General features: G+C 49.3%; 1 protein-coding gene across 1 annotated transcript in view; it reads right to left on the reverse strand.

Moving 5' to 3' along the window:
- Positions 1-25,386, reverse strand: part of GREB1L (GREB1 like retinoic acid receptor coactivator) — a 99,087-nt gene that overhangs the window by 19,264 nt on the left and 54,437 nt on the right. Inside the window, exons 11-19 of the mRNA XM_054179683.1 lie at positions 23,804-23,989; positions 16,297-16,623; positions 15,334-15,462; positions 14,648-14,782; positions 13,128-13,325; positions 10,096-10,276; positions 8,547-8,739; positions 6,566-6,699; positions 3,397-3,736 (exon numbers count right to left, since the gene is read on the reverse strand). Of these exons, the coding sequence (XP_054035658.1) occupies positions 3,397-3,736; positions 6,566-6,699; positions 8,547-8,739; positions 10,096-10,276; positions 13,128-13,325; positions 14,648-14,782; positions 15,334-15,462; positions 16,297-16,623; positions 23,804-23,989 (1,823 nt within the window). The remainder of the gene's footprint in view (positions 1-3,396; positions 3,737-6,565; positions 6,700-8,546; positions 8,740-10,095; positions 10,277-13,127; positions 13,326-14,647; positions 14,783-15,333; positions 15,463-16,296; positions 16,624-23,803; positions 23,990-25,386) is intronic.

Here is a 25,386-nt window from a genome sequence, read left to right on the forward strand (position 1 = left end):
TGGTACTCAGAGCTGGAACCATACACCTGGTGTGGTGATAATGTGGTCTGTCAGAGAAAAATGCAGGTGATGCCTTCCATTTCATGTGGGCACAGATGAAAAGTTCTTTGAAAGGAACGTGTGAAGCTCAAGTGAAACCTTTGGGTGGAGTATGAAAATGATTCCATGATCCTCAGATATTTGCTTAGATATTCTATATAATGAAAGATTATATGACAGAAAAAGAAAGACATTCTCCCTTTCCCTGGAGGTACCTCCACAAGAAAGGACTCCTTAATGACAGTCTGCCAAGGCTTCAACAGGCTGGAGGCATCAGTCCTTACAGGCCTCAGCCCTCCTGGCTCAGCCAACCTTACTGAACCTGGCTGAGCCCATTTCTGCTCTGTCTGTTGGATGTAGACTCCTAAAAACATTGTTAGATCTTGAGTCTGTGCACAGACTTCCAGGTGATACAGGCAGCATTTGATCAAGACCTGAACCAGCACCCTACAGCAACTGTTGAAATGAAATGCAGCTGGAGGGCTGAGAGGCTCACTGAGACAAGCCACAAGCACCACAAACACTGCTGGCATGCAGGGTCATATCCAGCCACTCCTGTCAATACATTGTGGGTACCAGGAGGAAAACTGACAACACAGTCTCCTCAATCTCTGCCCAGCAGAGAAGCTCTCCCCAGGTAACCCAGGCATTTCCATTTCCATGTTGGGACAATACCAGCTCTGGAGAAGACTTGTACCTAGCTGAGACAGAGTCTTCTTCTCTGAGTCATGACAGGAAGCCAAACCACTCCAATTGCCCACTGAAAATGTTTATTACTCTTCTCAGCACAGATGTGCAACATGAGACAAAGTTCTCTTGATAGAGCAACAAGACTGATGCAAGCTTTGTGGGGAACTTCCCCTGCAAGAATCCTGTCATCAAGTCCCTCTTGGTTCTTCCAGTCTCAGTCTGCACCCTCGTCCTGTTCCCTCCTCCCCAGGCAGGGGCCATGTTTTGTGGGTGATCTCCTCAGGCAGCTGCAGGGGGTGGAACAGGAGGACTCACTGGTGGCTCAGTGACTCAGTGTGCCATTCCACCTTTGGAAAATCCCCACCAAAAACCCTCTAGGATTAGTTGTTCCTTAGCATAGGAAAAGCAAGATTTGGAGCAATATTCCCCTTTTCAGCTCTGGCTCTATTCTCTTCCCTCAGTCCTGATGTCTCTCCCCTGATGATTCCAGCATTCTCATCTTCACAGCTACCCAGAAGCCACCACTGGCTCATGCAAGCAGCCTGAGCAGCAGAGTGCTGTGTGCTGGCTCAGCAGGGTCAGGCTGGCTGGGTGTTATCCTGCCTCCTGTGCTGGAAGGTGCTCTGAAAGTGCATGGCCAGAAAATGAAATAGAAGACAGACACAAAGCTGATTTGCCTAAGCCTAAAGACTTGAAGCTTGGGTGCCTGAAGCTTTGAGCTGTGAACTTGCACAGAGATGTATATTTTAAACATCTTAATCAAGAGGTGCAGAGAGCTACAGGTCCCTGGGGCCTTCTCTTCTTAATGCCTCCCAAATGGTTTGACTCTGTCACAGTTAAAGGCTGTGCCTGGGCAACACAAAAATCTTATTTAAATGATTTTCTTAAAATCCTAGAATGCCTCAGGTTGGAAGGGACCTTAGAGATCATCTACTCCAACCTCTCCACCACAGGCAAGGACACCTCTCCACCAGACTTGGCTACTCAAGGCCTCATTCTGGCTGGCTGGCCAGCATGGAAGGGTCCAGATACTAGCTCTGCAGACACAGCTGCCAACCCTCCCTGCCCTGCTGCAGCACCACACACATTGCTGAGGTGAGGTCTCATCCTCCCTACAACCAACAGCAGTTATTGGTGGGACCAGCATTTTGAGCCCCAGTCCCACCAGAAAGCTCCCAGTGGCCTCATATTGCTCTCCCCCCAGCACAGGACCACTTGCTCTGGACCTCCAGCTTCATTACTCCATCTAACCTCAGGAGAAGAGCCAAGCAGCATGGAGACTAAAACAAAACTGTCTGCAATAAACTAGACTCAAGAGTATCACAGCTGATCAATTTTCCAATGGCAGTCAGCTGCCCAGACACAGGCTCACAGCACTGCAGATACCCCCTGCTCTCCCAGGCTCCAGGCATGGCCAGCCAGCACAAGACTCACAGATGATCATCATTCTGCAGTGCCACTGGGATAACCCATCTCAAAACTCACTGCAGGCTTATCTGTGGAGAGCTGCATTCTTCTCCTCACTCCCTTCACATGCATGTTTCAGAGCTAATTTGTCTAGTCAAGGGTAAAAATAAACACAGATTCCTAGACCTCTCTTTGCTCCTCAAAAGCATCTGAGGTTGTGGGGGAAGGAGTAAGGATAATTATTTACAAGACTCTCCATTCTTTGTCTGATGAAATTCCTCTGTTCCAGATTAGTGGCTGCAGAGATTCCTCTGCAACAGCTTCACACTCAATCCTGATCTGCACTGCAGGCCTCACAGGCTGCTCCTGCAATGTGTGAGGGCTGCAGCCCTTTACAGCAAGGGGTGAGCAGACAGAAGCAAAGAAGCCCTCACAGGAGTCCCAGTCCAGAACGATTTCAGGTTGGAGTTAATGCCCAACCAAAACTCCAGCAGCACGGAGATGCTACCTCACGTTTTCTCTTCTGTGGCTACTGCTTTCCTCTCTTCCCTCTCCTGCCAAGGACCAGGTTTGAGAAGCAGAGGTTGTAGCTTCTTTAAAGGTCATTTTACCTGCAACAGCTCTTCCAGAAAGGCTCACCAAATGCACTCCTTTCCTCTGTGTAACTTGCAGTAGAAACAGAAAATTGTACCTCTGTGAGGCTTAGAGCAAGAAGCAGGACAGAACCAGAATTACTTTCAGACTGATGCCTATGGCAGCTCTTTGTTGCATGTGGGAAGGGTAATTCAGGAATGGGTTTTAGCAAGTTGCGAACAGTTCAGCTTGGTGCCTGTGTGCTGTGCAGAAGGAGCTGCCAGGGGGCAGCAGTTTCAGAAGTCTAAGACAAAGAGAATACCTCAGCAGTTACCAGAAGAGCAGAAGACAGATGGACAGAGCACAGGACAGATGGACAGAGCACATGACAGATATACTAGACAGACAGATTAAGCCAGTGGAAAGAATTAGTTTTCCTAAGGAGGTCTGAGCTCTGCTCCCTGAGACTCAGAGATGAAATCATTTGCCTCATGCTGTTACTCAGCTTTAACAAGAGAGGTACTTTCCAAGTTCCTAAAGCATTGATCCTTATCCAAAGTGCAGCAAAACTCTGCGAGACAGACACAGAGCAGGCAGCCTTTCCCTACAGACATGGGGCAAGGGACACAGGACACAGGTTCAGGTCACTACCAAGGGCATGCAAACAAATATTGATGTTCTGCTAACCTTCAGCCGTGTCACAAAGTGTTTGGTGACAGTCAGCTCTGAGGCAGGATTCCCAAGGAGGATCTCAAAACGATACTGCAGCCCTAACTTGTCTCTCACTTCCTGCAACCTCTCCTTGGCCAGCATGGCCAGCTGCTCAGACGGCACCCGAATGACCAGCATGTGGCCACAGCCATTCTTATCTTTTCCTGGAGAAGTTATAAGGTCATCCATAATGCTGAGTGTTTCTGGTGTGCTGTGATCCCTCAGTGAGGCCATGGTGGTGAGAGCCATCAGAGCTTGGGAGTACTGCTGGATGAGAAGGTAGCAGCGAATCACCATGCTGTGCAGCCGGGGGTACCTTCGAGGAGACACAGCTCTGTGTTAGCACATGCAAAGATCACAGCAACTGCTGCAAACCAGCCTGCACCAGGACTGGCTGCTAAAACAGTACCCTTGGGTTTTTCTGTGGCACTCAGAGAGTGAAGACTTTGATTTTAATGGACAGTAATTTCACACAAGGTCTGTGTGACTACATATCACAGAATCACAGCATGTTTGGGGCTGGAAGGGACCTCCAAAGCTCATCCAGCCCAAACCCCTGCCAGAGCAGGATCACCTATACCAAATCACACAGGAACACATCCAGGTGGGTCTTGAATATCTCCAGAGGGGGAGACTCCACAACCCCTCCAGGCAGTCTGTTCCATAATGGTCCAAATAGAGGAGACACAGAGCCAAGCCTTAAGTAACTGAAGCTGTAAACTTTGGTTACCTTCATGTGTCTCAGAATTTCAGTCACACTCCCTTGAGAGATACAGATCACCTCAGGCCACTGCACATGAAGAGCACAGCTGAGCAACTGCTTTGCTGTCCATGAGCTTTTCTTCTATGAGCCTGGATTCCCACTGCTGTTGCAAGCATTTTGTGGGAGAAGGACTTCAGCACTGCACATCTCTCAACTCCTCGCCAGAAAGTTTGACTTACCAGCAGGGGCGGCTGGCTCTGAGCCAGCTCTGAACTTCCAGCTTGCCTTTTAACTTAGCTAATGTTTCTTTCTCTCCTTACAGCCACATGCAGGGACAGCAGATAAGAACTCATAAAGCAGAATGCCAAGAGAACAATATTAAAATCTACTCAAGCAAAAAGCACTCTGGTTCTGGACACTCCCCACCACTTCACTCACCGTCATCATACAAAGAAACTCTATGCCTGATGCCTTCAGTGCTAGCCTTGTGCCACAAAAGTCCAAATGACTAAAACAATTTAAAGCTCCAGATTCATCTGGTCTCTTTCTTGAATGATTTAATGGGATCCCTGTGAATAAAGTGTTGTGTGTCTTTGAACAGAGGTGCAGAGGTGCCCTGTGTGCCATAAGCCACTCATTAAATCAATAAATATATCTCTGTAATACACTTCACTCCTCCTGCCACTGCACTTTTGCTGCTAAAACCATGGAGCCTCTTTTATAACACCAAAATGTCTGCAATGTTTTCAGCTGAGCCTGTGTGGCTCATCTGCTCAGATGGAATAACTCAGCTCCTTGAAAACAGAGGTTAAGTTAATAAACTGGGATGCAAAAGCACATCCTGGCCCCAAGGCAGAGGTTCACCTCCCATCAATTTCTGGTCTTCCCCCAATGTACTGTCAGGGCAGTATTTGCACCTGCACTAATCCTCCTATAGCCCTCTCCCCATTCATACATTAAGAACAGAAAGGGAGCAGTGGTGAGCACTGCCTCTGCCCCTGGGCCAGAAAGGCTATCAGAAGCCTGAAGACATGCAAAGATTAACTGAACTTATCATGATTTATCACATCCACTACTCCCATATTTGTAGACAGAGTAAACATTAAGAATTAATGATGCACTTGCATGTGTTAAATTAGCAACAAGGATCACTGATGCTGTATTTTACTTCACAAATACAGACACAGTTGCAGTTATAATAGCCACCTAAGTAAACCAGGAAAAACAGTGTGGGAGACACTGTTGTTGGTCTAGCAAACATCAAAACATGGTGAAAACTATAGCCTGAAGTGCTCTGAGGGATCCGTCCTGCTGATGTGCAGCACAGGTGAACTCCCCAGTGCTGTGACTGTATTGCCTTCACTCCTGCACTGAGTGCCTTCAATCATGGAGAGCTGCTACCCAAGCAGCTTCATCAGGCAGCTGCAGGCTACTAAGAAGCCACTCTGAGCTGCAGGAAGCACAACCATAGCCCTCTAATGAAACAAAACAAAACAAAACAAAAATGATGGTTTTGAAAGGCCATCACTCACCTGGGCCACCACTAACAAGACTTTGGCAGTCTCAACAAGACAGACACCAGAAGTGGTGAGGAATGAAACCTCTGGTACCTCCTAGGCACAGAGAACATCAGAGCAGAGCCTGGACTGCTGCTGCATGGGCCTAAGTTCCTCTGGAAACCAAAGGAGGGCATCCCCTCCTTCAGCAGCACTACATTTGGTACAGAAATAAAGAACTGCATACACTTCAGAGATTCCAAGATCAATGTCGAAGGCCATCATGCCTCCACCCCTCTGCAGTGGGGCTCATAAATACACACAGACACATAATGGTGAGGGTTGGAAGGGACCCCTGAAGATCATCCAGTCCAACCCCCTGCTAAAGCAGGCCCAGTAAGATTAGGTTGCCCAGGATCACAATGTCCAGGTGAGTTTGGAATCTCTCCTGAGGAGACTCCACAACCTCCCTGAGCAGCCTGCTCCAGGGCTCAGGCACCCTTACAGGAAAGAATTTTTCCTTCAGTGAAACCTCCTGTGCTCAAGTTTGTGCCCACTGCCCCTTGCCTTGGGAGATGGGAGATGGGAGCTCGGTCCCATCTTCTTGCCCCCCACCCTTTAGCTCTTGCTGAGCTCTGAGGATCCCCTCTCAGGCTGCTCTTCTCCAGACTAAACAGCCCCAGCTCCCACAGAGATGTTCCAGTCTCCCCAGCATCTTCATGGACCTCGCTGAACTCTCTCCAACAGTTCCTTACACCTCTTGAACTTGGGAGCCCATAACTGGACACAATACTCCAGATGTGACCTACAGGTGACCTACAGGTCACATCTGGAGTATTGTGTCCAGTTGTGGGCTCCCAAGTTCAAGAGGTGTAAGGAACTAAATCTATCAGTGTCATTAAGATCCCAGAGCAGCAGAATCCCAAGCTCCCATGTCAGTTCCTACCTTTCTAGAAGAGTGTTGACCATTTTCTCAAAGGTCTCATCACACCTCAGCAGGGGACTTGTGACTCCCCACTGCAGGGACTTGCTGTACTCGTTCAGACCGAAGTACAGCTTGTCTTCCCCTGCTGCGTCCTCCTGTTCCACACAGAGACAGCAAAAACCGTGAGGCAAACTGCAAACCACTTGAATTTCCTCAGCTAATTGAAAAAAGCAATGGACAACAGTTCCCAAAGTATCCTCTCTTCCCCACCCAGTGACACCCTTGCAAAGAATACAACAGAATGCCAATTGTTCATCACTTCTTATCTCACTGCAGCTAGGAAAGGTAGGCAGAGGTGCTTGCAAGCTTTCCAGCTGTCATGGTTTGACATGGGTGCCTTTAAGAACCATAAGTTGAGGACCTCCAGGAGGTCCAGGGGTGGACAGGACACTGTAATCTTTTGTTATTTCATTCCCATAATGCCTGCATCCCCAACATAAAACTGGCTGCATGGAGAGTTTCTTCTCTTTCCCTCCCTCCGTCTCCTTCCTGATGCTGCTCCCTCATCTTTGTGATGCAGGGGAGTGAGCCCTTGGGTGGCCTTGGCAGAGGCTTGGAGCTGGAGAGCCAAACTGCAGCTGCATCACACGGGTTTGGGAATGGGGAGGGTGCAGAGAGGCTTAGTATGGGGCAGAGAGGCAGTGGGGGGGGGGGCATTCAAGCCTGGAGTTTTGGCCTGGTTTGTTGGAGGCTGGGGCAAGTATTGGCCTAAGGAGGTTCTTTGTGGCCTGGGGTTTTCTTTGCATTTTCTATGCTTTGCACTGCAGTATTAGTTGTGAATAGCACTTCCATTTAAACTTCCCAATTCTATCCAATCCATGGGGGGAGGGTTTTTTCCTTTAAGTACTTTGAGAAGAGTTAAAGAGAGCCTGTCCTGCTCCTACAACTGAGACAGCAGTGTGTCTGCTCCCTGTGACTGCAGAGGGTCTCTGGACATCACAACTATCCCTTTCTTTGCTGGGATGTCAACCTGCAGACAGCAGTCAGAGGGGCAGAGCATTTGCTGCCTCAGTGTCAGGAGGCCTTTGCTGGCAGCGCAGCACGGTCTCCATGCACTTAGGGCAATGTCACTACCAGCATAACGAATCACAGGCAGCCTCCCTCTTTTTTGGGGTGTGGTTGGGGTTCTGTGGTTTGATTTATTTAGTTCTTTTTCATCAGAAGACTGCAAGTTGCTGATTTTTTTACTTTTTGCAAATAAAACCTTCTCTGGACCATTTTACAAGAGGTGACCACACTGGGTTGTGTTATCAGTCAAGCTTTGCACAGTCATCCAGTCTTCTATTTCCACTACTCAGTTTGACTTTAGCTGCTTTTTAAAGCTACACTTTCAGACACTTTACAGACACCAAGAGGCCACTCAGCACAGCAGCATCAAACATGATACAAATATGCCAAACAAAGAATAGGAAAAGGTGTGGGGGGATTTGAATCAGATTTAGCCAAAACACCCTCAGAATCTGCTGGCTGAAACAGTGAACAAAAGTTAATGGCTCCAAGACCTTTCCCACTCCTTCTCTGCACAATGCTGGCGCCTCCTGTACCGTAACTTCTTAACCTAACACATAGATGGATTAGTACCAGAGAAGTAATGATCAGATCAGACCATGTGACATGGAACTTGCAGCCTAAAGTCAGACTGCTTGCCAATGGCCAGCCAGCTCCTGAGCTCTAGGGCATTGCTACACAGCTTGGCCTGGCCAGAGCACAGCAGTTCCTCATGCTGCATGTCTGGACAAAGGGCAAGTGCAGCTCCTGGGCCTGCATGGCAATGCTGCCCCTACCCCCAGCATCCCATGGCTACCTATCTAGAGCCTAAGAGAAACACTCCAGCAGAGAGCTCCCTTCATAACAATTGTCTTTAACACACATCTGCGAAGACTGCTTTAGTCAGGAGGTCTACATCAAAGTCCACAGCTGAAATGAACAGTGAAACACTTACCACAGAGTCAAACTGTATCCAGTGTACCTCATTGCTAGAGCTGATCCGGGACTGCTGCGTTTGCAAGGCGTAAGGGAAAGAGCTGACCTGGAGAACAATGAGGTTGAATGCCTCAAGGACCTCCCTGCAATTAATAACTCTATCAGCCAGACCATGGCTAGGCTCGCCATGAGACAGGGAACTTGAAATGGCACTGCAGAAATAAGAATGCAAAGAATTGCCTTACTGACATCCTGAGACTCGTGCAGGAAAATCTCCACATGATCACAATTCAGAAATCTCTCCAGAAGGGTGAAAGGTTTGAGGGCTCTCTCTGGGCAGGGTCAGGCAACAGAGGGGAAAACAAGGAGCACAATCTGCTGACAGCAAGAAGGTGAATTAATGTGCCAATTTACAAGAGCATGGGGTGGAGAAAGCAAAAGATGAGCCAGAACTGATTCAATCCCTGGCACTGCCGTGTGAGACGTGAGGGGAGGGCACAGCGGCACTTTGACAACATCCAGTGGGTTTTCCAGTCTGAAACAACCAGTTTGTAACAGACTTGGGGATCTGGTAGTCTCCTGATGTCCTGATTTTCTGTTCCTGGAGCTATCTTTGCCTCCAGGACATTCAGGAGTTTTATTTTGGAAAAAAAATACTAATAATAAAGAAAAAGAGGACAAAAATACAACCCAAAGGATAGCAAAGACAGCAACAAAAACCTGATGGTGAGGATCAGGAAGGAGGAATGCTGCTTTTATCTGTATTCAGCTGTTCTTCAGGGGAAACAGTTTGCTCATTACAACTCTGACAGATCATATTAAGACTTCTCCTCCTCAGTCTGTTCACAGAAAAAGAGCAGAATAATTACCTCTGGTTATTTATTTAGCAAAGTTGTGATTTAGTGTGAGGAAATGTTTCTGCACATGTGTGTATGTGGGGCTGTGTTCTGATCTAATGCTGGCCAAATCCAGCACAGATGGGGTTTAAATCCTTTTCTCACAGTGGCTGGGGCATGTTTCAGGTTCTGCAGAGGTAAGTGGTTGTAAGCAATTCTTATATTACTAACAATAAAAACATGATAAAAACAGGCTGGATGAGGCCTTGAGCAACCTGGGCCAGTGTGAAGTGTCCCTGCCCATGGCAGGGGGTTGGAACTGAATGGTCTTTAAGGTCCCTTCCAACCCAACCCATTCTATGGATCTCTGAATTCAAACATGAGTGGCTTGAGAGCAGGGGAGATTTGGGGTTGAACAGAGAGAAAAGAGAGGAGGAACAGAGGAAGTTGCAAAGCTGTCTTTTGTCCCTGGATTTCAGCAGCACAGCATTTCCTACAAAGACTCTTGTTTGGCACCCAAAAATCTGAAACTAGCCTCACCATCTTCAGTGGGATCAGAACCAGTTAACAAACGTCCTGGGCAAGCAACCCCCCGCAGATGATTTCTGATTCTGAAGCACCACACACATGAGGCCTAGAGAAAGCCTTGGCTGTGTAAGGTTAGGGCTTCTGAAAGCCCTGACTGCAAGGCACTGGCAGAGAGGGGCTGGGGGTGTGTGTGAAGGCAGCTACCTTGTCAGATCCACGTGGGCATTGTCGTGCACCAGCACGAAGAGGGTGTATGGGTTCTGCTTCACTCGCCGCAGGAACAGCTCCAGCTTGGCCTGGACCTCGCCGTCCAGCCGCACCACGTACTTCTCAGCCCGCTGGTACGCCGAGCCCGTGTCCTCCAGCCCCAGGTCCACCAGCACACCTGCCACAGAGGGATGCAGCCAACACCTCTCCCTTTGAGAGCATCCCAACACGCAGCATCGGTGGCAGGTTGCCACTCGTCCGCTGCTATGGGACTCCTGGCACAGGGCTTGGCTCAGTGCCTCTGTGTTGGATGAGAAGCTGGCTGATGGCTGGGCCCCCAGAACGGAGCTGAACCTGGCTGGCACCCAGTCACCAGTGGTGTCCCTCAGGGCTCAGTACCGAGGCCTGTCCTCTTTAATGTCTTCATTAATGATCTGGATGAGGGCACTGAGGGCACCCTCAGTCAGACTGCAGATGGCACCAAGCTGGGTGGCTGTGTCCAGCTGCTAGAGGGCAGGGAAGCTTTGCAGCAGGATCTGGACAGGTGAGAGCCATGGCCAAGGCTCATTGGATGAAGTTCAACAAGGCCAAGGGCCAGGTCCTGCACCTGGGTCACAACAACCCCATGGGGAGCTACAGACTTGGGGATGTGTGAATGGAAAGCTGCAGCTTGGAGAGGGACCTGGGGGTGTTGGTTGGCAGTCACTGACCAGGAGCCAGCAGTGCCCAGGTGTCCAAGAAAGCCAATGGTATCCTGGCTTGGGTCAGAAGCAGGGTGGGCAGCAGGGACAGGAGGTGACCATCCCTCTGTGCTCAGCACTGGGGAGGCCACACCTCGAGTGCTGTGCTCAGCTCTGGGCCCTCACTCCAGGAAGGACATTGAGGGGCTGGAGCCTGTCCAGAGCAGGGCAGCAAGGCTGGAGAAGGGCCTGGAGCCCCTGGGCTAGAGGAGGGCTGAGGGAGCTGGGGGTGTTCAGCCTGGAGAAGAGGAGGCTGAGGCAAACCTCATTGCTCTCTGCAGCTCCCTGAAGGGAGGTTGGAGTGAGGAGGGGGCAGCCTCTGCTCCTTGGTGGCAAGGGACAGGAGCAGAGGCAATGGTTCCAAGCTGCCCCAGGGGAGGCTCAGGCTGGGTGCTAGGAACTATTTCTGTCCTGGAAGGGATCTCAGCCATTGGAAGAGGCTGCCCAGGGCAGTGCTGGAGTCACCATCCCTGGGGGTGTCCAGCAGCTGTGGCCCTGGTGCTTAGGGACATGGTTTGGTGCTGACCCTGCAGTGCTGGGTGGAGGGCTGGACTGGATGAGCTTGGAGCTCTCTTCCAACCAGATCCATTGTGGGATTCTGCGACTTAGCCAAATCCCCGATACACTCTAGTGTATGACTATCCACATCTGACCAGAATGTGCTTATTGGCTTCTGGACTTCTTCTAAAGAGTGTCTGAAGACATTTCAAGGACTTTTCACGCTCTCAAAACAAAACAAAAGCCCTTCAGGCCTCCACAGACATTTCCAGATCAGTTCAGCTGGCTATGCCTCATGATCCTAGGCCAAACTTGTCTGCATTTAGGTAATACATTAATCCTGCTCAATTCAGAAGAAGTTATCCTGACCTTTCCTTTGCAAAAAAATAAATAAATCATAAATGTACACAAAACTGCCTCTCACTAATATCATGAGCTTTTTTTCACACCCTGCTTCAGTGCTCCTGCCAACACAAGCACTCTCCAGCAGTCTTTGCCATGATAGATTGCCGTCACACTCACAAAATGGGCAGGGTGTGATGCAGATGGCTTTGAACACCAACTGAACTAAAGAAGCTGCAGCAAGGCACTGTGACATGTGGCTCACACTGTGCCAGTGCCAGGGTCTCAATGATTTTAAGAAGCAAAGACCATTAATCCTAAAAAAATAAAAAAAGAAATAGTGAAAGCCTGCTAAGAGATAGCAGCAGATAACTGTTAATAAAATGTCTGAAGAACCAAGGAATGGAACAAAAGTCCCCATAAAGCTCTGGCAGAAAGGAGAAGAATCCTGTACTTCAAGTGTATTTTATTCTCTTCCTTTTGCCAGGAAAAGAGTACACAGCAGAGGAAAAAACCAACAGAGGTGGACCACAACACTGAGCACTATCAGGATTTATCTGCACTTCCAGAAAGGGTGTGCCTGTTTAATTCAGGGTAGAAAACAAGAGGGGGAAAAGCCAAACCCAAACCACTCATAGATGCATTACTCCAGCAGCCCATTTTCATGTCTTTCAAATGCAGACACAAGGGATCATTAGATAAAGCTGAAGGCAACAGAGAAAAAAGTCTCCATCTGATGAGAAAAATAAAATCCTTAGCACACCACTATCCTAAGAACTTTATTACTCCCAGAGATCAAGAGTTGGAGAGGAGCAGACAGCTCCATGGATAGTCCTTGGCTCTATCAGACAGGAGCTTTCTCCACAGAGAAGCTCTTGTGCTTTCCTGGATACACATCAGCCACTGACAGAGTGAGTAGAAGAGGTTGTTCTCAAGGGAGGCACAGTCCATAACCTGTCTGCTAAAGCTTTCTTGTTCTTGAAGCATTTGGTGCCAGCCATGGTCAGACAGAGATCCCCAGACAAGAGAAGTCCCCACCTGAGTCAGCCTGGCAGCTCTGGTGTGCCAGTGTGTGTGTGTTACCCAGGCAAGAAAGCTTCCTGCTCCTGGCTCTGTGCTAACCCCTGTGAGAGCCTGTGCTCAAATGTGGGCCTAGGACAAATGGCACCAACAGGGCTAGGGGATAAAAGATGTGAGGAGCTGCATTTCCTCTCCTGACAGATGGATGCTTCCCCAGGTCCTGTATTCCTCAGCCCTGGATGAAGATGGCAATTTCTTCTGACACATGGCACAGCTTGGGCTCAGTTTGTGAGAGGAGTTCACCAACTAATGGAGCTAACACTGAACATGCAAAATACTTGCTGGAGCAACTTCTTCATTTACACCAGACAGGATTCAATAACCTCACAAACTTGGGTTTAAGTCTCTTTTCCCTCCCCCTCCTTGTACCTGATTGTCGAATCCGTTGAAGTGTTTGCTGCACCAGGACCTCCGATCGGGGAACTACCACGATGAAGTCTACTTTGCTGAAGTGGCCCAGATCCAGGCTCTGACTGCCACTGTCTGCAATAGCACAAACCTGGGACAAGAGCTTTCTGGCAACTGTGAGCTGTGGCTGGTAAATTTGGAAGGTATCAACATCCAAATCTAGAGCGTGTTTGTTTGGAAAAGAAAACACAACACAACAAGAAACAGGTTTGCTTCTCCCACCCTCCCAGGAAAGAACCCTCCCAGCAGCCTACCCTCTACTGCCAGGAAAAACAAATGACAAAAAGAATCAATCACCAGAATAAATCCCAACACTCTGGAGAGCTGCTTACAGATTGAAAGCACCAGCTGGTGGCAGGCCAGAAGTGCTGTTCCCCAGGGCACAGTATTAGGACCTGTTCTGTTTGATGTCTTTATCAACAGTGTGGATGAGGGGACTGAGGCACCCTCAGTCAGTCTGCAGATGGCACTACATTGGATGGCAGTGCTGACCTGTTGGAGGCTAGAAAGGCTCTGCAGAGGGACCTGGCCAGGCTGGATTGATGGGCTGTCAGTTGTGATGCACCTGGGCCACAACAACCCCAGGAGTGCTCCAGGCTTGGGGCAGAGTGGCTGCAAACTGCCCAGCAGAAAAGGACCTGGGAGTGCTGGTTGACAGCAGCTGAAGATGAGCCAGGGGGTGCCCAGGTGGGCAAGAAGGCCACCAGCAGCCTGCTCCTGGATCAGCAATGGTGTGGCCAGCAGTCAGCACTGGTGAGGCCACACCTCGAATACTGGTTCAGTTTTGGGTCTCTCACTCCACTGAGGGGCTGGAGCAGGTCCAAAGAAGGGCAATGAAACTGCTGGAAGGGTCTGGAGAGCAGGACTGGGGAGGAGCAGCTAAGGGAGCTGGGATTGTTCAGTTTGAAGAAGAGAAGGCTGAGGGAGACCTCATTGCTCTCTCCAGCTGCCTGAGAGGAAGCTGCAGTGAGGTGGGGGTTGGGCTCTGCTCCCTAGGCTCAGGTGAGAGGAAATGGCCTGGAATTGTGCCAGGGGAGGCTTAGGTTAGAGATGAGGAAAAACATGTTCCTGTATTTCAATATCTCCAGTAGGTAAATCCTGTGCCCAGGGAGCTGTTTCCCTAGTTCCTGAATGTTCTCAACTTGCGAATTACCAAATTCATCCTGTGACAGGTTTTGCTCATGTCAGTTTCCTACTCTAAACTCCTGTCTGGTCAATGGATGGCTTAGTCACAAAAATTACCTAGGCCAAATTTCTTCCAAAAACACAGGAAAAGCTCCCCAAATCCAGAGGCTGCTGAAGGTTACTACAGAGACTTTCTGTCTGAGAGTCTGCTGCATTGCTCCATTCAGCAGGCAGCGCTGGCATTGGGAGGGTGGCACCCTGAATGCAGCTGTGCCCTCAGACTCTTCTAAGACACATGCATTTTGATGTGTAACAAACTGCTCACTTATTTCCCATCTTGCACATGAGAAAATTACCTGGTTCTTGGGTAGAAACCATGGCAGTGGCCTCCTGAGCTGACACACACTCGCTAACATCTCCATTGAAAGGAATAATGACACTTTCCCCTCGCTGCTGCAGCATTTTCTCCAGCAGCTTGTCCAAATCATCACCTAGAAGAGAATTAGCGACACCAAATGACCTGGAAGCCATTGCAGAAGGCTGATGTAGAACACTGCACCCAGATCTTCTCACACAGCTGAGGCTGAACTGAGAAGGGGCAGGGGACTGGAGATACAGGCAAGAGAGGGAGGGAGAAGGGGGTTGGGTTTTATTTACTGATTTGCCAGCTGAATGAACTTTAAAAAAAAAGAAACCACAGCTGAAGAGCTTCAGCTCTGTGCCTTTGGAGCCAGCAGTGCCATCTGATGAGGACACAGAAGCACACAGTAATACCACCTGTAAATCCTGTGCTAAAGCACAGCCAAGGCTTACACGTGCACAGGTGCCCTGCCGGAGCGTTCAGCAGCACCAACAGAGTGGAGAATGCTTTGCCTCAGGAGGAGCAACTCTCAGTGCACAGCCGAGGGCCACCAGCACCCCTCTGTACTCAGAGGCTGGGGAGAAGGGAAGAATGCAGAGCTGTGCTCATGTGTGCTTTGACTGCTGAACCCTGAAGAAATCACTGTCCTGGCTACAGCTTCTGTTTCTTAGGATCACTCACCTAAAGATGTGTTTCTGAAATGTGATGCCAGGAAACTAACTTTCCCTGTGATGAGCTCATAACTGATCTCCTTTAAAAACTCACTGGTGGTCAGCATGCTCTCTGCAAGGGCCCTGGATTGATACTGACCTGGAGAAGAGGGAGAAAACAGCAAAAGCCATCTTTAATACAGTGCAGAATCAACACCGCCTTTTCATCCTACAAGTGTGGGCCACGCTGGTCTTCAGTCATGGACCCTACCACCTGTCCCCAGTGGGCTGGGAGAGCAGCCTCAAGGTTATTCTGCCAGTGATGGCAGGATTCCTTCCACTGGTTCCACACATCATTTGCAAGCTCTTGTCCACAGTTTTCCAGACATGGGTGGCAAACAACAGGCAAGATAAGTATTTGTACCTTAGATGGGATGGAGGAGTCTGGGTAAATATGAAAAGGAATTATTCCCAGTGTGGAACAAGTAACCCAAAAAATCACATCATTACTTTATCTGCCTACCCAGGGAAGAGGACAGTCAACATTCTCTCCCACCCAAACACACTCCTGCACACACCAACATCTCAGCCAGCAGCCAGTGTGGAATCTGAAAACCAGCATTGTGCAAAGGACAAGAAGTATGTTCTGGTCTGCATTGGGCTGTGCTCAGTCCAGTCCTGCTCCAGCGCAGCTGTCAGAGACACCAAGATAGACAAAGTGACTGTTTTGTCCCTGGGTCACTTGGAGATGCTTTCTAAGGCAGCCACACAAGCAGTGCCAGGCCTCTGCAGGGGCAGTGCTGGCCAGCACACAGCTGTCACACACAGCCTTAGGGACATCAGTCCTACAGATCTTGACAGGAACAGCAAACTGTGACACTGCAGTGTAACCATGCAGAAAGAACAAAAAGGGTTAAGGAGATGGAACAATGGCTCAGAAAAAGCTAATTCAGCACAAGTGCAGTGGAACAGGAAGCAGAGAGCAGGGACTCACCTAGGACCACCACACAGAACTCATTGCCTCTGATCTTGGAGGCGCAGATGGCAACCACGTAGTCTGGCAGCTTTTGATGATGTCTCATTTCATTGAGAGACCTCAAGGTCTCTGAGATGCCCTCTGCCAGGGAGTTCTGGGTAACAACCACGTGCACGAGGTCCCTAGACACACTGGCAATCAGCCTGGCCAGCCAGGGCAGCTGCCCTGGGGACACAGAGACACACTGGGTGCTCAGCTGCAGCGACCGCTCCCGCAGAGTGAACTCCTGCAGGGCCTTCAGCATGATCTGTTCAAATTCTTCCCTCAGAGGGATCTGGTCAGGACCTGCATGGAAAGCAAACAAACAGAAGAACATGACCTCATGTCAGGGTGTTCCTGACCAGGAATGACTGCGTCCATCTTGCTCCAACAAGTTCCTGCACCATGGCTCTAGAGCAACAAAGCCCAGTGGCTATGCAGCAGGTATCTACTCCATGGCTTACTCTTGGCTTTTCATATTAGAAGCCTCTCTCTCCCATCATCTCCCCTGTCATTTTCAACAGTGAAGATTCCATCTCACTGCTAGCTTTTCTACCTCCAGAAACCAGTGGGATCACAGTATGTGCCTGTTTGCTGGACCAGAAGGATTAAGCATGCAGCCTCCATGTGTTTTTACAGCACAAAACCCAAGTGCTTCTCCTCACCCTCTGAATCACAGCCATGAAATTAAGACAAAGCCTGTCAAGTGCTCTTTGTTCTGCTTTTTCTCATCAGGCATGAGAGTCAACTAAGCATAGATGCCAATAAACATGCTTGACTCTTCTTTTAGTTTAGTTAAATCACAGGCTCAGAGGATGTCAGGGGTTGGAATGGAAGGGACCTCCAGAGATCGAGTCCAGCCCCCTGCCAGAGCAGGTCCATAGAATCCAGCTCAGGTCACACAGGAACACATCCAGATGGGGACTGGAAGTCTCCAGAGAAGGAGACTCCACAAACTCTCTGGGCAGCCTGCTCCAGGGCTCTGTGACCCTTACAGTAAAGAAGTTCCTCCGCATGTTGAGCTGGAACCTTCTGTGCTGGAGTTTATATCCATTGCCCCTTGTCCTATCACAGGGTGCAACTGAGCAGAGCCTGTCCCTGTCCTCTCCCTCTTGGCCTCCAGCCCTGAGATATTTACAGACATTGATCAGATCCCCTCTCAGTCTTCTCTTCTCCAGACTAACCACCCCCAGGGCTCTCAGCCTCTCCTCCCCAGGCAGTGCTGCAGTCCCTTCAGCATCCTTATAGCTCTCCCTTGGACTCTCTCCAGCAGATCCCTGTCCCTCCTGAACTGGGGAGCCCAGACCTGGATGCAATATTCCAGGTGAGATCTCCCCAGGGTAGAGTAGAGGGGAACCTCCCTGAATCTGCTGGCCACGCTCCTCTGATGCAGCCCAGGACCCCATTGGCCTTCTTGGCCCCCAGGGCACATTGCTGTCCCATGCAGAGCTTGTTAGCCACCAGCACTCCCAGGTCCTTCTCCCCAGGGCTGCTCTCCAGCAGATCCCCTCCCAGCCTGTGCTGCTGCAGTTTATTCTTCCTCCCCAGCTGCAGGACTCTGCACTTATCCTTGTTGAACCTCATTAGGTTCCTCTCTGCCCAGCTCTCAGTCTGTGCAAGTCTCTCTGAAAGGCTGCACAGCCTTCAGCTGTATTTGTTTAGCAGATCTTCAAACTGCCAATGTAAAGAGGTCCTTGCAGCCTTAGCCCTACTTTCCCCAGCCTTTGTAAGCTGCATTGTGAACTCGAATTCCAAACTAATAATAGAAACTATCAGCCCCCCAATTCAACTTCAATTAACACTTTGCTCTGCAAGATTTTTCTCGCTGTCAAAGATACTTGGGAACAGACACAAATATTCATGAGCACAACACAACCCTGATGAAGGCAGGGTGAGAAGTGGCCACAGTTTAGATTGCCAAGATCTCATGTCAGTGCCCCAGGAGACAGCCTCATGCTCCAGCAGCTTGCTCCTCTGTGGCAAAAGGAGGGGGCTCAAATACCAGAGATATTTGAAATGCTAGTTTGGGGGTTGTGTTTTCCTTCAGAGCCAAAGGCAACAAGCAAGAAGGGCAGTGAAGAAAGGGAAACAAAGGTTGTGTGAGAAGCAGGGAAGGGAGTAGGAAAATAACCTACAGCACAGAGTCTGTAAAATCTGCCACTTGTGTCACTTTGCCTTTTTGAGAGGTAACCTATGGAGAGTGTCACCACCCATTCACCACAGGATGGGAGGACAGCTACAGACTTGTCAGTGCAAGACTGGCCTCATTGTTTGATGCAACCCAAAAACTTCTGATGAGTCTAACAGAAGGCAGCATGGATGCACTTCCCTCTTCATTGTTCTGGTTTTTTGAAGTGTATTTTCTTTTCTCCTCAGAGACCATTCAGAGACCATTACACATTCTAGGCCTTTGAAGAGCTCAAAACAGAAAACATAGACATGTGCTGAAAGAGAGAGAAAGCATCTGCAGCAATAAAGTCTATCTACAGCATATCAATCAACCACAGTAAAAAAGAGGTTGTACACTGAAAGAATTCAGAGCAAGCTTTTGCTAACTGGGGGACAGGCTCTAGATTTAGGAAGGGCAGGTCCTGCCTGACCAACCTGATCTCCTTCTATGCTCAGGTGACTGCCTGGTGGATGTGGGGAGGCTGTGGATGTAGTCTGCCTGGACTTCAGCGAGGTCTTTGACACCATCCCCCACAGCAAACTCCTGGCCAAGCTGTCCCTGGCTTGGACAGCAGCTCTCTGAGCTGGGTTAGGAACTGGCTGGAGGCTGAGCCCAGAGAGTGGTGCTGAATGGTGCCACATCCAGCTGGCAGCCAGGCACCAGTGGTGTGCCCCAGGGATCAGTGCTGGGCCCCATCCTGTTCAATATCTTTATTGATGATCTGGATGAGAGCATCGAGTCCATCATCAGTAAATTTTCAGATGACACCAAGCTGTGGGCAGGAGTTGATCTGGTAGAGGGTCAGAGAGCTCTGCAGAGGAACCTTGCCAGGCTGGACAGATGGGCAGAGGCCAAGGGCAGGAGATTGAACACATCCAAGTGCCAGGTGCTGCACATTGGCCACAACAACCCCAGGCAGAGCTACAGGCTGGGGTCAGAGTGGCTGAGAGCAGCCAGGCAGAGAGGGACCTGGGGGTGCTGGGTGATGGTAGGCTAAACATGAGCCTGCAGTGTGCCCAGGCAGCCAAGAGGGCCAATGGCATCCTGGCCTGCATCAGGAACAGTGTGGCCAGCAGGAGCAGGGAAGTCATTGTGCCCTGTGCTCAGCACTGGTTAGGCCACACCTTGAGTCCTGTGTCCAGTTCTGGGCTCCGGCTCCTCAGTTTAGGAAAGATGTTGAGATGCTGGAACGTGGCCAGAGAAAGGCAACAAAGTTGGTGAGGGGCTTGAAACACAAGCCCTGTGAGGAGAGACTGAGGGAGCTGGGGTTGCTTAGCCTGGAGAAGAGGAGGCTCAGGGGTGACCTTATTGCTCTCTACAACTCCCTGAAGGGAGGTTGTAGCCAGGTGGGGATTGGTCTCTTCTCCCAGGCACCCAGCACCAGAACAAGAGGACACAGTCTCAAGCTGCACCAGGGGAGGTTTAAGCTGGAGGTTAGGAAGAAGTTCTATACGGAGAGAGTGATTGCCCATTGGAATGGGCTGCCCAAGGAGGTGGTGGAGTCACCATCACTGGAGGTGTTCAGGAGGAGACTTGATGGGGTGCTTGGTTGCATGGTTTAGTTGTTTAGGTGGTGGTGGATGATAGGTTGGACATGATGATCTTGAGGGTCTCTTCCAACCTGGTTTATTCTATTCTATTCTATTCTAGACATAGTGGGCATCACAGAATCATGGAATTGTTTTGGTTGGAAAAGATCTCTGAGATCATCCAAGAGTGTGGAAATAAACCAAAAGTAAGGACTCCTGTATGAGAACACAAAGAACTTCCCCCAGGTAATTTACAAGAGAAATACTTGAAGCAGTAGCTGGGTATCAGAAGGCACTGCTGAGGCACTAGTTTGAATTGGTGCAGTGCCTAATACCACCCCTGCCTTCAGGCAGCCCTGCTGCAGCACTGCCCAGGAAAATAACAGCATTAATATCAGATGAGATGGAAGACAAAATGATAGATGCTGATTTTGACTGTGAACAGCTTCATAAACACATGGGCAGGGATTTGTCAGGGTTAAAAGGGGATATTTGGAAGCTTCTCTACAGAAATGAGTGTGCAAGGCATCCTCTTGACTTGAGAAAACAGAGCTGCAAACCAAGAGAAACCATAAGATATCAGCACCTGATGAACACAGCTATGCTGCCAAAAGCACCTACAGTTTGGTATTCAATACCACCCACTGCTGGATAGAAGCACACTGCATGGTGCATCTCCCAGAGAACTACTCCAACCACCTAACACCAGGAGACTGCTAGAATAGTGCCTTGCTTTGAGTGTCTGAGCATCTCCTCCACGGAGGGCAGAGGCTGCTCCCTGCCTGGAGTCATGGCATACACACAGTCAAAGCAATTCCAACGTTCCCACATCAAGAGGGCAGGGAGAGTTTGTTTCTAATTCTAACCAGAAGGTCTAGAAATGCCCTCCAGCTGAAAAGCCAAAGCACAGAGCTTAGATTGGGCTTGCAGGAAGGGCAGTGCAACAGTGACCAGCAGATGATTACCAGCGATGGAATGTAACCTGTGCTGCAAATGTGGGCAGCCTGAGGAGGAAAACAGAGCTCACTCTGCATGCTGCCAGAAAGAACACCTGTAAGATCTGACTGGGAACAGGAGACAGGCTGGAAAACCCTGCTGAAATGAAACTAACTTCAGGATAGTTTGGTACTTAAACGTCACAGCCAGCAGCAGCTCTTTGTGGCAGCGCTATGGCTCACAAGCACCTCTCCAACCATGAAGGGTCTTCACAGCAGGTTTAAAATGACACCATCAGAAATGGACTTGTTTTGTGTGCTTTCATTGGCAGTGTTGTGTCACAGGCATCTGTAAACATCTTGTACAAGTAGTGAGATCTGCAATAGAGAGGCAAGAGAGAATCTATCCCATTGCTCTCCCTGCCTTTTTACCTTTGCCTTTATCTCACTGTTGCAATACCCTCGGGAAAAAGGTTCAGCTTTTTACTTCTAAGAAAAGAAGGCTGCCATGAGCTAAGTGTTGATCTATGCCTTTGTCTCTTTTCCTTGTCAGAAACTTTTGAAGGTGGCTACCCTCCAATCATCTTCAATCTGCTTTGATTTTTACAAGATGGGGAAAAGGCTGCAGTTCAGTGCAGCTGTCACAACTCCAACAGTTTCCAGTAACCAACAACATCTTTTGATCCCCACGCTCTGCACAGTGTTTGGACTTTCCTCCTCATTAGGCTCTTTCCCCTTACACTGCTGGTGCCCATCTCCACACGAGGCCAAAGGGAACACTGCTAAGCTTTGCACAGCTAAGAACAAAAGCTAATCTGCAACACCTGCTAATAAGGGAGCAGCTTTATGCTCACTAGACACAGCTCAGCTCCAGAAGCTTTGCATGAAGCCTCCTGTAGCTTGCAGCAAGTCTCCACTTGCTGCATCCATCTGTGGCTGGATTTGCCCATGGAGTGTGGTTTGCTGACTCATCAAGTTCCAGTAAGGAGCTGATTTTCAACTGGAAATGCTGTATCAGCTGGCTGCCTGTTTGGAGGAAATTTGCAAGCTGCTTCTATGCACCCAGCCCCATGGGAAGCAGCTGGTTTAACATGCAGGCTCTGCAAACCTTCAGTGCAGGTGAAAAACTCAATTAACAAATTTAAGGCTACTACAAGAAGGGCAACAGAAAAACATTCAGCCTGTAAAACATAAACCCCCTGCCAGTTCTAACATGGCACCCAGTGGACTGCTGAGGCAGGGAATGATAAAGCCAACAGGTCACTTGAAGAGGATGACAAGGCAGTGGATGGCCTCCTTCCTGTCTGTGCTGCATGGAGGAAGAAGAGCAAAGCAGAAGAAGCTGTGGGTGAAAGCTGCACAGAGCTCCCCCAGTTCACAGTATCACAGTATCACCAAGGTTGGAAGAGACCTCAAAGATCATCGAGTCCAACCTGTCACCACAGACCTCATGACTAAACCATGGCACCAAGTGCCACGTCCAATCCCCTCTTGAACACCTCCAGGGATGGGGACTCCACCACGTCCCTGGGCAGCACATCCCAATGAGAAACAACTCTCTCAGTGAAGAACTTTCTTGTCATCTCCAGCCTAAACTTCCCCTGGCACAGCTTGAGACTGTGTCCTCTTGTTCTGGTGCTGCTTGCCAGAGAGAAGAGACCAACCCCTTCCTGGCTACAATCACCTTTCAGGGAGTTGTGGAGAGCAATGAGGTCACCCCTGAGCCTCCTCTTCTCCAGGCTAAACAATCCCAGCTTCCTCAGCCTCTCCTCACAGGGCTATGCTCAAGGCCTCTCCCCAGCCTTGTTGCCCTTCTCTGGACACCTTCAAGTCTCTCAATGTCCTTTCTAAACTGAGGGGCCCAGAACTGGACACAGGACTCAAGGTGTGGCCTAACCAATGCAGAGTACAGGGGCACAATGACTTCCCTGCTCCTGCTGGCCACACTATTCCTAATGCAGGCCAGGATGCTGTTGGCCTTCTTGGCCACCTGGGCACACTGCTGGCTCATGTTTAGGTGGCTGTCAATCAGCACCCCCAGGTCCCTCTCCAGCCACTCTGACCCCAGCCTGTAGCTCTGCACGGGGTTGCTGTGACCAAAGTGCAGCACCTGGCACTTGGACTTGAATGTTATCAGGTTATTTCCAGCTGTGCTTTTTGGAAACATTCACACATGTCACATTGTTACAGCTGCCTTAGTGGAAGCTCAGGGCAGGAAAAGCAGTGTGCTCTTCCCAAAATTCACCTCACACTCCTCTGTGCTAAGCAGCACCCTTCAAATACAGAGTTAAGACTGAGAAGTTTCCCAACACTCTCTAAGTTCTTTAACTTTTTAAGGGGGTTAAAAAATGTCTGTACCTGCAAACAAGAGAATGAAAATGTGGTTTGCTGGTCTGCTCTCAGATTTGCAGAGCCCACTTCAAAACCATCTCCAGGAGTGAGATGTTCAGTGCATAACAATTGTGGTTCTTGTCTAAACGGTGCCCTCACCAAGACAATGCTGACCATCACACATCTGCCAGCATTTGTCACCACTCTGAATAAACCAGACTGGGGGTCCTTAGAAAGAGCTGTGATAACTGCTGCTTTGATACCCTAAGCAAATGAATTATCTGCATTGCAAATGCATTTTCACAACGGTGACCTGGTCAGTCCCCATACGGAGAGCAGAAGCGGTACCAGCCTCCAAAAGCACTTCCTTGGCCTGATGAACAAAGCAGCAGTGTCACACACACTAGATGGAGCCACTTACCTCTTCCAGGCACAAATGTCAGCTCTGAAATGGACATAGAGGGGGGGAAATAAAAAGGACAGTCACAAATAAACACAAGTGCTTAGGACAAATGTCTTACCTAGTTGGACAAGATACTGAATAGTTAGAAGTATCATATTCTCCACACTAAGCAGGTGGCTGCTGCTCAAACCCAAGAGATCCAAATCTTTGTTTTCCAGCTGTGGAATCTTGTAGCAATTCACCAACAAGGGACTCACGACAATGTCACTGACGTTTCCATAGAAGTAAGGTAAAGTGCCATAACCTTTGAGAGGAGAAAAAACAAACACCCAGAAATCCACCGAGTGTGGCACCCCAGGAAATGCTGCACAACAGAAACACTTCCAATCCTCTTAAAGTTACCTTGCAAAACATCCTGCATCAGTGCCTGCTCTTGGCACTGCAACTGCTCACAAAATCAGTGAGACAGGCCAGGGCTGGAAGAACTAAAAAGCCAGACTGGCTGAGGCCTTGGGCAAGCTGGGCTGGTGGGAGGTGTCCCTGCCCATGGCAGGGGGTTGGAGCTGGACGAGCTTTAAGGTCCCTTCCAACCTAAACCATTCTATGAATCTAGGACCTGGACACCAGCAGGAGAATAATGATTGCTCTCCAAACACAGATGACATTATCATCTGTTTGGGTCCTCCCTTGACCTTTAAATACAGATTCTCCACAGTGCAGTGTACCAAACAGAAAAATCAATGGAAGCAAAAGCACACTGATCAAAGCACTTTATCAAAGCAGCAGAAGCCACATTAGCTATGAGTCAGGCACTGTGGTGGTGCCGTGATTGATTTCACTTTTTTTGTGCCACATGTTTTCATCAGCGTGTTAAATAAACTCCAATCACTAACCTTGCTGCTCCATAAGGGAAAGCACACAAGGAAAGCCTCACTCCTCTTTTCCTTGAGAATGTTTTTGTTGGAAAACTATTTCCACAGATTTTGCCAACCCCATCCATTTGGGTACATCTGGTTCTCTGCTAATAATAGGATGCTGTTTCTCAGGGCCACTAACATGCAGCCCGAGGACTTCACTGGCAACTCTCCAAGAGCCTAAGGGCTGCACTCAATTTGCACTTAAGCTGATGACTCCTCCTCAACTAGGAAATGTTCCTCTGAACACCCTTAGAGCACCACGCTAGAGCTGCAGACAGGTTTCCAGAAGGCAGCACTAAGCTAAACACACCCAAAGTGTAACCCTGCCCCTGCTGGATCTGCTGGTGTAGATGGCCCTGCTCATTCTCTGGGAGCTGGGTGCAGTAGCATTATCTGTGCAAGTGAGGACTTGGAGAGCCTCTCCATACCTTCAGCAATGATAAACATTTCCATGGGTTGCACTGCTAGGCATGTTCTGTTAACCCCAAAGCTACTTTATACAGCCAGCTGTACTCCGCTGGACTGAGCAGAGTCTGAATGTCAAAAGGTCACTCATCAAAATGTTGGCAGTGCATCTCCTGGTGTGGAGTACACCTTCAAACAGCTCAGGCTGAGAGGGAGGCTCACATTGTGAGTCACACTTTTAAAGTAACAGCAATGTCTTGCTAAGGGTCAACAACACACTTTGTGCAGGAAAAGGGCTGTCAAAGCTCAGCTGCCTACAAGAAGAATGGACTACAAAAGACAAAATGTTAGTATGATTTACTTCCCATTAGTTAGTTCC

Source organism: Dryobates pubescens, chromosome 3 (assembly GCF_014839835.1).
Source record: "Dryobates pubescens isolate bDryPub1 chromosome 3, bDryPub1.pri, whole genome shotgun sequence".
Taxonomy (NCBI): Eukaryota; Metazoa; Chordata; class Aves; order Piciformes; family Picidae; genus Dryobates; species Dryobates pubescens.